Source organism: Zingiber officinale, chromosome 5A (genome assembly GCF_018446385.1).
Source record: "Zingiber officinale cultivar Zhangliang chromosome 5A, Zo_v1.1, whole genome shotgun sequence".
Lineage (NCBI taxonomy): Eukaryota > Viridiplantae > Streptophyta > Magnoliopsida > Zingiberales > Zingiberaceae > Zingiber > Zingiber officinale.
In genome coordinates, this window is record NC_055994.1 from 68,651,524 (window position 1) to 68,664,674 (window position 13,151).

At 35.8% G+C, this 13,151-nt stretch overlaps 1 protein-coding gene across 3 annotated transcripts in view; it reads left to right on the forward strand.

Annotated features, from left to right (window-relative positions):
- LOC121980554 (starch synthase 3, chloroplastic/amyloplastic-like) overlaps nt 1–13,151 on the forward strand; it is a 70,993-nt gene that overhangs the window by 12,228 nt on the left and 45,614 nt on the right. For all 3 annotated transcript variants that reach the window (XR_006111586.1, XM_042532639.1, XM_042532641.1), the window contains exons 8-10: nt 4,782–4,889; nt 5,731–5,840; nt 6,767–6,872. Coding sequence is in view for 2 of the 3 variants with exons in the window: in XM_042532639.1 (XP_042388573.1) it covers nt 4,782–4,889; nt 5,731–5,840; nt 6,767–6,872 (324 nt within the window). In the remaining variant the exon portion in view is untranslated. The remainder of the gene's footprint in view (nt 1–4,781; nt 4,890–5,730; nt 5,841–6,766; nt 6,873–13,151) is intronic.

Genomic DNA, 13,151 nt, shown 5'->3' on the forward strand with positions numbered 1-13,151 from the left:
TGGCGAAAGAAAACCATTTTATGGGGTGGTGAGTATTGGAACTCAGCGGGTAAAGAAAGATAGTGCATGAACATAACATACCACTAGAAAGTGAGCCAAGAGTATACAGTCTCATAAAAGAAATAGCAGATACTAAAACAGAACCATAATAGATGCTTATACCTGAAACCATATCCTAGGCTAGGTATAGAAGGTCAGAAATGATACTAATTTGCTACAGTACTGCTCATAACTACAGAAGTAATGTGTAAGGTATATAAACATTTCCAACAAATAAACCAAGGTCTAATCACCTACAACGAGAGCATATCTCAACATAAGACAGCCTATCAGCATAAGTGAACAACAGCAAGAAGCAACGACAGCATAAACATACCACAACAGCATAAGTAAGCAATAACAACATATGTAAACAGCAGCAGCCAAAACAAGTATAATAACAGCATATGCACGGATGGTCACCCCACCCACCTCTCTGCACCACGACCCCTGTATGATTGAGAGGCCGGATCGATGACAACTGTACCACCCAAAGGCCGCCACTCCTCTCGAGTGACCGGATGGACATGTGTTAAGTAGCTATCTAGCTACCAAGCGAAGGGATCCCTGCTGCTCACAACTCCAGCTATCACTACCCATGAGTGGCCGAGTGCGGCATGACAGGACAAGCGATATCTCCTCCAGCTACCACTACCCATGAGTGGCCGAGTGTGCGGCGCGGCCCGACGGCTTACTCCCCCACAAGGAAGAAGTGGTCGCTTGCATGCATGCAATGACATGATGCGTACAATGCATCGGTTATCATATAAACATAAGCTAAAATCGGGTATAAGGTATGCTACATGAAGCCAGCATGCTAAATACGGTACATAAGTAAACAACAAACAAAACACACAAAGTTGGTATATAGTATTTGCTAAATATCATTGATAGCAACAAGAGACTGTATGGATATACAAATGAATATCTCAAAGGTTTCGAGTGGAAGTATCAAGCATAGGAAAAATTACGAGTGAAGTCAAAACAAAGTAGTTCTTATCCAAAATAGCTCATGCACTAAGTTCAAAGAACTAAAGAATCAAAGTAAGAAGTACCTGCCTCAATAGAAAATCGAATCTAGAAATCCTCCGTTGAGACGCTCGTCTCGAATCAAAGTCCTGTAACGCATAATATAGAGATTTAGCTAATTACATAAATTAATTAGCTAAAACAAATCCCTGTAATTAGCTAAAACAAATCCCCAGCAAAAATCTAATCCATTGATCAACTATGGTTTACTTCGTTATACCCTAATTGTTCCACTAATCAATTAGATTAAAACTTAAACCTAACTTTAAATCAAATTAAGAACAATTCATTACTAACCTTTCCTACATGATAAACACATTCTAAATCACCTCCTAAATTCTCATTGTTTGGGAATCAATGCTTAACAAGAAAACTAACCTTTACAACTACCTTCCTTCCAAAACCTCAGCTGAAGCAAGATTGCCACAGCAATTTAAAGCCCTCGGATCCCTGGCTCGATTCCAGTGGCGTCGAACAAGCTAGGGCACAGGTGCGGTGGAGACTTGGATGCTCAATTCCCGGCGAGCTCCAGTGTCCGCGACCAGGAGAGGAGAGAAGAGGCTCGACCGACTAATCGGGGAAGGAGGGGCAACCACCGGGAAGACGACAGGCTGCTCCGTGTGGCGGCGACGAACACGCGAGGAAGGTTGAGAGGAGTCGGATGTGAAGGGAAGAAAACAGTCGGCAATGAGAAGATGGAAAGCTCAGCGGTGTGGCTCGGAAAGGAAAAGGAGAGGAGCTAAGGCTTCGGGAGAGCAGAGAAGGGCGGTGTCGCGAGGAAGGGATCGGCGGCGTCGGGGAAGAAATAAGGAGAGGTCGGCGTGGGAAGGAGATTAGGGCACAGTGATGTTTTTATAACTTAGGGAAATTTTGATTAAACCCTAGATCTGTTTCTCAATCAACTCCCACTTCCAGGTATTCCAAACAGACTTTTTCTCGGGCCCATTAGTGCATCCCCTCTAAGTACGTCATACGAGCTCCAATTAAATCCCAAAAAATTCCTAAAATTTTCTAAAAGTTCCGTTAAAATTATTTGTCAAATAACCTTATTATTTAAATATTATTTGGGTACTGTATTTTACAAAAACCCTCACTAGTGCACGCTGTTCATGAATTTGAGTTAAACAAACTCTATTCTGAATAGTAGCCAAAACATACTTAAGTTTCTCTTTCTCCCTCAAGCAAATTTAGTTAATATTTGCAACAAGAGTATTTTTAGAAATACAAGCAACTTTACAATTTACGTCCTTCATCCAAGCTCTAATACCATCGTACTGAACAAATGAATATGATAAATCATGTCTAATGATTGCACAAGCTAGTAACTCACGTGAAATCTTTTGGTTTATTTTCTTAGACCTCACTTCTTATCTTGATTAAGAATCATTTGTCGTACATTATGAATTTCAATTGTTGCAAGTTTTAAGATTACGCCACAACGTAGAAGTCCCATAATGTTTACCCCCACATTTGTACTATTTTTTACCTCCATTACATTCAACTTTATCTATACTATGTTTATCAATCTCTTTGATTTTCTTAATATACATCCAAATATCAGAAGATTCTCTAGACCTTTTAGTTGACCCAATTCATCAACATTTAAATCAATGGCTTGATTTTGAGAAGCAGAGTTCATTTCAAAATCAATCGGTTATAAAAAAAAGAATAAATAGGTTTCACTTTCAGACAAAATCAATCAAACACAAACAATGATTGAATAAAGGACCATAAAAATGTCAAAAGGTTTTGTTATGCATCTAGTAATGACAACATTAAGAGCTGCTCTTTCACATATACCAATTATTGAATAAAGGACCATAACATAAATCTTGTAAATACTTTTTACTTTAGCTTTATTGGAACTCTCTTATGCTTCAAGATGCAACATTACATTTAATTTTATGGGTTTTAGGGAAGGCTCTTGTCTTGAAATTTGAGATTCATGGTGGTAACTAGTGTAGAAGGGGATGGTCAAAAATCAGAATAATACATATCGAATTAAAGTGTAAGCTGGTGATGCTGAGACCAACCACTAGTGGGCAGTGGCGACATGTGGTGGCTGGTGTGCTGTGGTGCAGACGGTAGAGAAGTGAGAAGAGAGATAGAATTGGCTAGTTGCAGAGAAGAGAAAAGAATTAGGGCTTGGAGCATTTGAGTCTTGAGAGAAGAATAATTGAACAACCAAGCGAAAAACAAGGACTTTGACTTGAAGGCCATTTTAAGTTTTGGAATTTTTTTTCCTTCTCAACCCGTGAGCCAACTTGAGCCCACCTGGATCCGCAATCCACGCGGACTAGTCTCGCTTTTAAATTAGTTGATAAAATTTCAACCCAACATACTTATTGTTTGGCAGGGCAGGCCAACTTGACCGACCCAACTCAAATTGATGGCTCTATCTCGTGTAGACCTAAAATCTAGCTCAATATAGAAATAACCTTAATAGGCCACATGTGAGGCTAATGGTACTTATACCATCATGCAAACAACATTTTCCAACATCTCATGGTGCCTAAGGTTTAGTATGCTTTAATATTAATGTCCTATCTACTTGGAAAGAAGGGCGTTCACAAGAAAGGAAATCTGAGTGGAAGGCGTTGAGTTTTTTGCTCCTTTTGCTGCTTACTTGGAATCAAATTATTTCATCTCACTTCTGTAGGAATGGACCTTTTGGGCGTAATCTCTTCGGCCTAAAACTGGGTTGGAGAAAGGGAAAGGCTTTGGTTTGCATAATAAAATTACTTTCTTATCTTTTTTAACTTGTGAATATTACATGAGAAACTGTTCTAATCTGCTCCATTGGCAGCGTTGCTATGAACAAACTGAATGCGCCTACTATGTTCTTGCACACAAACACGAGCTCGCTTAGTGGAATTCTCCTTTGGCAGCATAGTTTAGCATATCCATGACAGTGCCATGATAATATGCGATGTTGCTGGCCTTGAATGGCTCTTACTCTATAGGTGTCCTAAACTTATTCTGTTCATGTTGAAGGTTTTGGTTTGGAACTCGACTCTGATGGTGAAACCTAGAAAACAAGTTGGATTTAGCTATTGTAGAGTTCTATGCTAATGAGGATGATCTTGAAGAGGTTGTCCTACTGCCTATACTCCTTTTGACGCTAAGTGGGATAGAGATTATCCCGCGGGCTATTGAATCTATTGATTCGCGCATGAATACCAGAAGTAATCTTCTACAATTTGTTAATTCGAAGAGAAATACTATGAAATAGAAAAATAAACGACACTGCCGAAAACAAGCTGATTGGACTCAACCACTTGGGCATAATTGCACCAACAAAAAGAGTCAAGAAACAACTCCTAAAATTCTGACTATTCTATGACAAAAATGTTTTACAAAGATTCTATTTTCACAACCAACAAAATTTATCTTGTTGAGCCATGCTTGCAAGGACTTTTATTTTGTGTAATGAGATGCTTTTTTGATACATAGAAAATGTAGTTGACCTTGTGGCTTATGCTTTGTTTAAGGTCTTATACATTTTTATGTTACTTTTGAAGCTCAAGAGTAGATGTTAAATAATTTAGAGTGACCATGGTTTTCTATTTCATTGTTTAAGTGACTATGGTGTGTTTTAGGTGTTTATCAGTTTATTGCATCATGATTAAGTTTGGATGTGCAGACCTAATTTTTTTGGCTATATTACTTGATGGTCAATTATATATATATATATATATGCTATCCTTTTGCAGGTTGGTGGTCTTGGGGATGTTGTTACCAGTCTTTCTCGAGCAGTCCAAGATTTGGGCCATAAAGTTGATATTATTCTTCCAAATTATAACTGTATGAAGCTTAACAATGTAAGGTTATCTTGATATTTTCCATCTGATCCTTTCTACTATGTTGATCCCATCTGATTGATTTAAGAATTGCAGTTGCATTAGCTATAAAGTTTGGTAATAAATACAGAAACTGATGGAGGATGGTTTTCTGTGTGTTGTTTTGTAGGTTTCAAATGTTTTTACAAGTGGCAATTAGTTTTTGTTTTTCATAGTTTGTTGGTTTAGCACATCTGAATGGTATTGGTGCTAGAGAAGTCGATTACGTAGGTCTCAAATCTCAATTGACAATGTGGGAATAGTCTTTGAAATAACATGGAGAAGTTAGTGGTGGTTTATTCTTATATATCTTACACTAGGTAAAGTAAAATTGGAGAACAAGGTAGAAACCAGTAAGAATACATGGATAGATATTTTACAAGAAGAGTACTTCCTCTGTTTTTTCCTAGGAAAGTTTCTTGTGCCAATACCATTAGTTTTTGAATTGACCCGGTGTTTTGCTGCCCATGGAGTTTTCTTTCTTATATTGTGGATTGTTTTTTTTTAAATATTACAAATTTATGAGCAGCTCTCAGCTTAATAGTGTCCAGTTCAAGTTCATATTTTGTCAGATGTTTTTGTAGATCCTGTTTCCTTTCTTGTTTTGTAAAGGACATTCTCTTTCATTCTCTACTGGCAAGCTTATTGTTTCTTGTTTTGTTTTGCTATGTCCTCATGATTTTTAAGTTTGAATTATAAATTTGTCAAACATAAGCTTATTTCCCCCCCTCCAATAGGCTGTATTAACCATCATTTTTGAATTTTAAATTTGCCTAAGTTCCCTGAATTTCTTTGATATTTAATTATTTATATCATGATTCAGGTGAAAGACTTCCATTACCATAACAGCTTTGCTTGGGATGGGGCAGAAATAAAAGTCATGGTTGGAAAGGTTGAGGGCCTTTCTGTATATTTTTTAGAGCCACAAAATGGGTGTGTAGTAATTCTTTCTTATGGATTCCATTGTTCATTACCATGGTTATACTGGCCTTTGATGATATATGTGATGTGGAAACTTCATATTATGTTTTCCTTCCAACAACATGCTATCCTCAGACTTTTTTTTTTTTTTTTCATTTTTTCTTCTTTTTTTTTGGTGGGAACGATGGGAGAGGGAAGGAATTGGCTGGTTAGCAACAGAACAAATTGTTGCCCATATTCTGTCCAACTCAATAGTAAATCTACTCCTCCTTAGGAGCTAGGGATTGCAATTATTGTAAAATATTGCAGAAGTATCTAATCAGTGAACTTGCACATTTGTTCTTCATGGCCCAGGACAAGCTGGTTATGACTTTTTAAGCTATCGAGTCATTAATCTGAGCTACAACTGCTTCTTGATTTCTGAAGCTGATCTGCCTATGGCCCTATGCTAGGGTGATGGACCTAATTGCAACAGTTTTATGAAATTGTGATTATTAGAAGAATTGGAATAAATAATCTTCAAAAATAATATGCTACTTCAAGCATCCGGACTGAATGTAGTTTGCTTGCGATTAATTCGATCTATCAACATCCCTAGTCACCCCTATGTCAGTTTAGCTTATACTTCCTTGGTTAATGTAACAGAGATTCCATTGCGATCTCAGGTTGGGGAACTTGGGTTAAGGAATTAAGTGTTGGATCAGGATTTTGATTTAACCTAACTAGCTCAATGTTAAATATTAGGTGATGGGATTAGATTGATTTTAGTTAATCGGATATAACTGCATTTGCTGACTTTCTCTGATAGATCTTGCTTGAATGTACCATTTCTTGGATGCGTTATTGTTGACTGATAATTTGTGGAGTGTTGTATTCTCTTATACATTCTCATTGATAAGGTGGGTGGTAGTAGTTCATTATGTTACAATCTTATGCAGGATGTTCTCGGTAGGCTGCATATATGGTAGAAATGATGATGGACACAGATTTAGTTTCTTTTGTCATGCTGCCCTGGAGTTTCTCCTTCAAAGTGGATTTAAACCTGTGAGTTAAAATGATGACACACTTTCTTTTTCTTTTATTTTCTTCTAGAAGTTATAACCTTGCACACTTTTATTGACTTTGCATATATGGTCATTTTCTTTGAGAAAATATTCCTTCTCTTTAAGGGTCATTTCTACTAGTGTTATAGATTATATAAATAAAAATAGGGAATATATGGATATGATTTATCTTAATTGTAGGATATGATTTACCTTGATGATAGAGATTTGATTAAGTCTAGATACTCTCTTTGTATATGTATGAAATTGATGAATAAAATTAATAACATTTTTTTTCTTCTCAAATTTTTTGACGTGGTATCGGAGCAAACCCTAGCCGCATCTCAAACCCTAGTCGTCAGTCCAAATCTTAGCCTCCTCTTCTCTTCCATTATTGATCGATGACGAGAACTATTCTCTTGCATTAGCTGCCGCTGGCATAGGAGGAATCATCAATCGCTGGTATGTCATCACCCAAATTCTAGTCATCGGAATCTCTACGCGTGAGCTGCACGTGTCGTTTTGAGTTTCTGGTCCAGTCCCATGAGTCGCTGTGTGAAAGCACATTCGTTATTGGAAATCTCTTTGGTTGTCACTATTTTGTTTGCCCTGCTCCATGCAGCATCTTCATATATTTGATTGAGTGAGCATCTGTTCGGGTGTGAGACTTTTTTGGCCAACCGATTAAGAGTTTCTTTGATATTCTAGATTTAGTTATATGTTTTCTTTTGTTCTTGCTGCTTTTATTGATATTATTACTATTAAAGAATTTGTACAAAACAAAAACTTACCGTGCTCTAGGAGAAGAAATTGAAGAAGAACTTGCCATCGAAGAGCGACTACAAATAAACGAACAACCCTTCACCGTTCACAAACCAAATACCCTTCGTCTTCTTGATGTTCTCTTCTCACACCTTTCCTCTGATTGCCTTGGACGCTTATATAGGAAGAGCGATCATAACGTGTGTAATAATCGATCATTATAGAGGACGAGGAATGAGCAACTAATGCTCATTCTCTCATTAACGCGTGCACACATCTCCCACTCGTCCAACTAAATCCATAAAGGTCATCTAGTCACAAAGATCATGTAAGAACATTCAATTCATACTTAAGGGAAAATGGTTCGTGTGATAGCAAACACAACAATTACTATTAAGAAAGTTGTTACACTTAATTTAGCTACTATGTCAAACAAATCAAAGACATCAATATCTTGCCTTTGCCTATTAAATCATTTACATTAATATGAACATCTTTAATATCTCATAATGACTAATATGTCGAGAGCAAGTTTAGTATTTTTATTCAATATAATTATTCACAATTATATTTTATGTACTAAAAAAAAAATATAATTGGTCCACCAGTGAATAAATGGCAAAGATGTAAATCTATTTTAATCTTCCTTTTTAGTTAGAATCTATTTATTCTAATTAGTCATTTTCCTAGTTATGCTTCATAGACCGAATCATCCATAGATACATGCTAAAGTAGTAGACACTGATTAGAACTTTAAGTAAATAGTTAAATAGTCACTTAGGGTAAAATTAAGATTAACTTATAATCTCAAAGGTCTCATATAGTAGAGAAGCAGAGATCCATTCTCCTACTACCCTTATTGTCGCTATATCACATGTGGTATGAATCACTTACTACGATATATTTTTTTCTTTACCAATAAAGAGTGCATGTTTTTCTCAAAATTTAATATCGTATATATTTTGATATAGACATACCTAATGTCTAATCCTAAATTCAACTTATGAATTCAAATATGACCTTTAGCAGATCTAGTAAATAGTGGGTTCATTTACTCTATTATTATTAATACATAAATGATCTCATCTTGATACAATTATCAAGGCGACCCCAACTTATGGGTATATCTCTATTCACAAGTACATAAGTTGTTTCATAAGTAATGATCTTACCTCTATTTATACTTAACAAATAAAGATGATTATCCTTGTTAAGCGGACCAATCTCAACTTGCTAACATGCTCATCGAGACTTTTATTCAAAATGTAACAACAACATATACAATAGATCATGATATTTTCATATATTTGATTGTCTTTACAATATGTTATATTTTTCGAAGTCCCAAAACTTCACATGTCCTTAAAATGACTCTTTAGTCAATGGTTTAGTAAAATGATCTGTAAGCATAACACGTGTGGGGATATACTAAAAACTATCTTTTTTGTCAACAATTTTCTTTATAAAATTATACTTAATTTCTGTATGCTTGTGTTTATTGAGATATTTGCGATCCTTGGAAAAAGTTATAACACATTGATTGTCATAGTATACTATAACAAGACTCCCACTATCCTCAACAATCATTAGATGTTTTAGGAATCTTTTCAATCAGACAGCTTCTTGCATAGCCGCTGCGTAAGCCACATACTTATCTTCCATTGTCAACAGTGCTACACAAGCCTGTTTTTGGCTATTCCATGAGATGACGCCTCCATCCATTAAGAAGGTATAGCCAGATTTGTAATCCTTTAGGCTCATATATGATCCTTGAAACAGAGATAATCCGTTGTCCCTTTGAGATATCTAAATATCCTCTTCGCCGCTTTCCAGTGTCTCGATCCTGGGTTTGACCGGAAACAGCTAACTAAGCTAATAATATAACTTATATCAGGGCGAGTATACACCATAGTGTACATTAAACTACCAATGACGCTGACATATGGTTATCTCTTCATTTTGGCTATTTCTTCAGGAGTTGAGATATATGCTTTTGTTCATAATAGTATCTTTTATTGTAGGTATTTGTTTAATGTGGTGTTGCATTTTATTGATATAAACCTCTTCAGAGAAATTAAAGTCTTTTTGATCGATCTCTTATGATCTTTACTCCTAAGATGTACTCAACTTCTCGTATATCTATTATGTCAAATTGTGATGAAAGTTATGATTTGACTTCTATCACAAACTTTATATCACTTCTAGCTATTAGCATATTATCAACATACAATGATAAGATGATAAACTTTTCTTTTTTTTTTTCTTAGGTAAATACAATGATCCTTGATCATTTCGAAATTATAATATAAAATGATTTCATTATATCTTATGTTTCATTATTTTGATGCTTGCTTTAGCCCATATATAGACTTTTTAAGTCTACATACTCTATTCTTTTGACCTTCAAAATGTAACCTTTTGTTATGCCATATAGATTTCCTCGTCAAGATTACTATTAAGGAAAACTATTTTTACATCCATTTGATGTATTTCCAAGTCAAAATGTGCTACTATAACTAGGATGACATGTATTGACACAAATTTCACAGAGAATGTTCCTTCAAAATCAATACCCTCCATTTGAACCTATCCTTTTACAACTAGTTGAGATTTGTATTGATTAATTGATCTATCTATTTTCCTCTTAATTTTGAGAATTCACTTATTCTTAATAGCCTTTCGGCCTAAAGGAAGATCGACTAAATCCCAAACTTTGATTGTTTCTAAATCCCAAACTTGATTCTTTCTCATAGGCTCTATTTCCTTATTCATTACAACTTTTCATTTTTCTCTAATTGAGCATCTCAATGCTTTCTCAACTGTCCGAGGTTTCTCATCTTGGGAGAATTAGTAATGTCTCTTTTTTAATGTCAAACCTTCTTCAAGCAATAATTTGATGACTACTTCGTAGGTTGAACTATTGAGAAATAACTCATTCATCGGTAAATCACTCCCATTAGGTTAACTAGATTCAGACATCTTTTGTGATACCTGATTTGTTGATAAAGGAACACTATCCTTCTCTTCTATTGTAAATAAAGGAATTATCTTATTAAATTCTCTCTTATTGGAACTTAGTTTCGAGAAAAGTAGCATCTCTAGATTCTATTTCAGAGATGTTTCCATCTTGTTATTCATCAATGAAAACATAATCCTTAGAAATATCATAATACCTTACAAAGATACACTTCTTACCTTTGATTCTTAATTTTCCATATTTGTGCGTTAGTTGACCCCTAATGCCTAAGATTACTCAAATCTGATTTTCTGTCTGTCTAACGGTTATATGGAGAAGATTGAGTAGATTTAGAAGGCACTCGGTTAAATATATAGGTTGTAGCTAATAACGCATCTCCTCAATAGAAAATTGGCAAATTAGCTTGAGCTAGCATAGACCTAACAATATCTAGTAGAGTTTGATTTCTTAGTTCAGCACCCCCATTTTGCTATGGAGTTCTAGGGATAGCTGTCTAATAATCTCTTTCTCATTACATATTATCTTGAATTGATAAGATAAATATTCACCTCTACAGTTAGTACATAAGGTTTTAACCTTACGTTCCAATTGATTCTCAATTTCGTTCAAATAACGATTGAATTAATCTAATGCTTCAAATTTATGAGAGATCAAATACACATGACCAAAACATGTGAAGTCATTAATAAATGTAATGAAATAAGAACTTCCATGTCTAGTGTGTACATTCATTGGGCTACAAATGTCCGAATGAATTAATTGCAATGGTGATTCAGCCCTAATAGCCTTACCAAATGGTTTCTTAGTTGCTTTTCCAGCATGATAATGCTCACATATAGATAAGTTAACTTTAGCATGAGTGCCGAGCAGACCCTCTTTAGCTAATATATTCATTCGTTTTTGTTCTATATGTCTTAATCTAGCATAAACTTCATCATTTATATCAACATTGCTAGTAAGAGCAATGTTTGAAAAATAACCATTATTGCTATAATTAATATCTGGTTCTACATTAAAAATTATGAAACCATTTGATATATAACCATATCCTATTAACACAGAGTTAATACTTAGTTTCGCACAACGACTGTAAAAATTTATATAATAACCCAAAACAAGAAGACTAGTAATGAAAATAAAATTCCGTCGAATCTCAGGAGCATATAAGACATCATGTAGAAACAAGGTACGTCCACCACGTAGGTTAAGTTTGCAAGTGCCAACTCCTTTAACAATCTTTGCATTGTTTCCCACATATCCATTTGTTGCCGGCAGTTTCCCGGCAGTACTCCACATATGTAGCTCAATCACGAATTACATGCTTCGTTGCTCCTGAATGTATAATTCACAAAGGATAAGAATCCGCTAGCAACATAATGCTCATGAAAGAAGATAAACATGAATCTACCTTTTTCGGCTAAGTATATTTTCGAGTAAAGTGGCCTACAGTTATAACAAGTCAACTTGTTTTGAGATTTCTTTTCATACTTCTTGTTGGGACATTTTGGGAGCTAGAGGGGGGTGATTAGCTTTGTTTGCTTGGTCGATGGAAAACACTCAAGCAAACGCTAACGCGAAGATTTACTTGGTATTCACCTCAAGATGAGGTCATTAATTCAAGGATCTAATTATCAAAACACTCCTTCTCGGAAATACTCTGGAGGTGGAGAAACCTCGTATAAATTTTCAACACAATAAGAAGAAATTGAGAAGCTAAACATATGAAATCTTTTAAGATTTCTAACAATGAAACCCTAGCTTGCTCTCTTCTTATTTGGAAATGCCTCTTGATGCTTAAAAATGTGATAGCACTTTCCTCCAAGAACCAGCGGTGAGACTTGAAAAGAAGATGTGAGAAGAGATACTATATTTGAACTTGCGACCGCCTTTATATCTGCGCTTCTAGAGTTCCCAATAAACCTCACAACCTGCGCAACGGTCATCTCCCAATCGATCGGCTGATCGATTGGGAGCTGCTGGATCGATTAGCTGATCGATCCAAAATGCTTCTGTGCTGTCACAGAAGTGCTCGGAATCAATTGACCAATCGATTCTGGCTTTTCTTGCATTACTATGAGAAATCGAACCCCAATCAATCGCCTAATCGATTGGAGTAGCCCAATCGATCAGATGATCAATTAGGAAGCCTTATGTGCTCATGCGACTTCCTCTCAATCGATCGGCTGATCGATTGAACTCCTTGCATCAAAAAAGCACTGCCCAATCGATCCACTGATCGATTGAACTTTGGCTCAATTGAGATCACCTGATCAATTGCGCAACCCTAATTTGCTCCATTCAAGTCTAGGGTTCCCTTGCCCAACATCCGATCAACCGTGACCTGTTGGGACTTCTTTATGCTAGCATCCAGTCAATTTTGACTTGCTGAGACTTCATTACCAAGTGTCCGGTCAAACCTTTGAACCACTTGGACTTTTCTCCTCATGCCTAATGTTCGGTCAACTTTTGAGCCACTTGGACTTTTATCTCATGCCAAGTGTTTGGTCAACATTGACCTATTTGGACTTACCGTCTCATGCC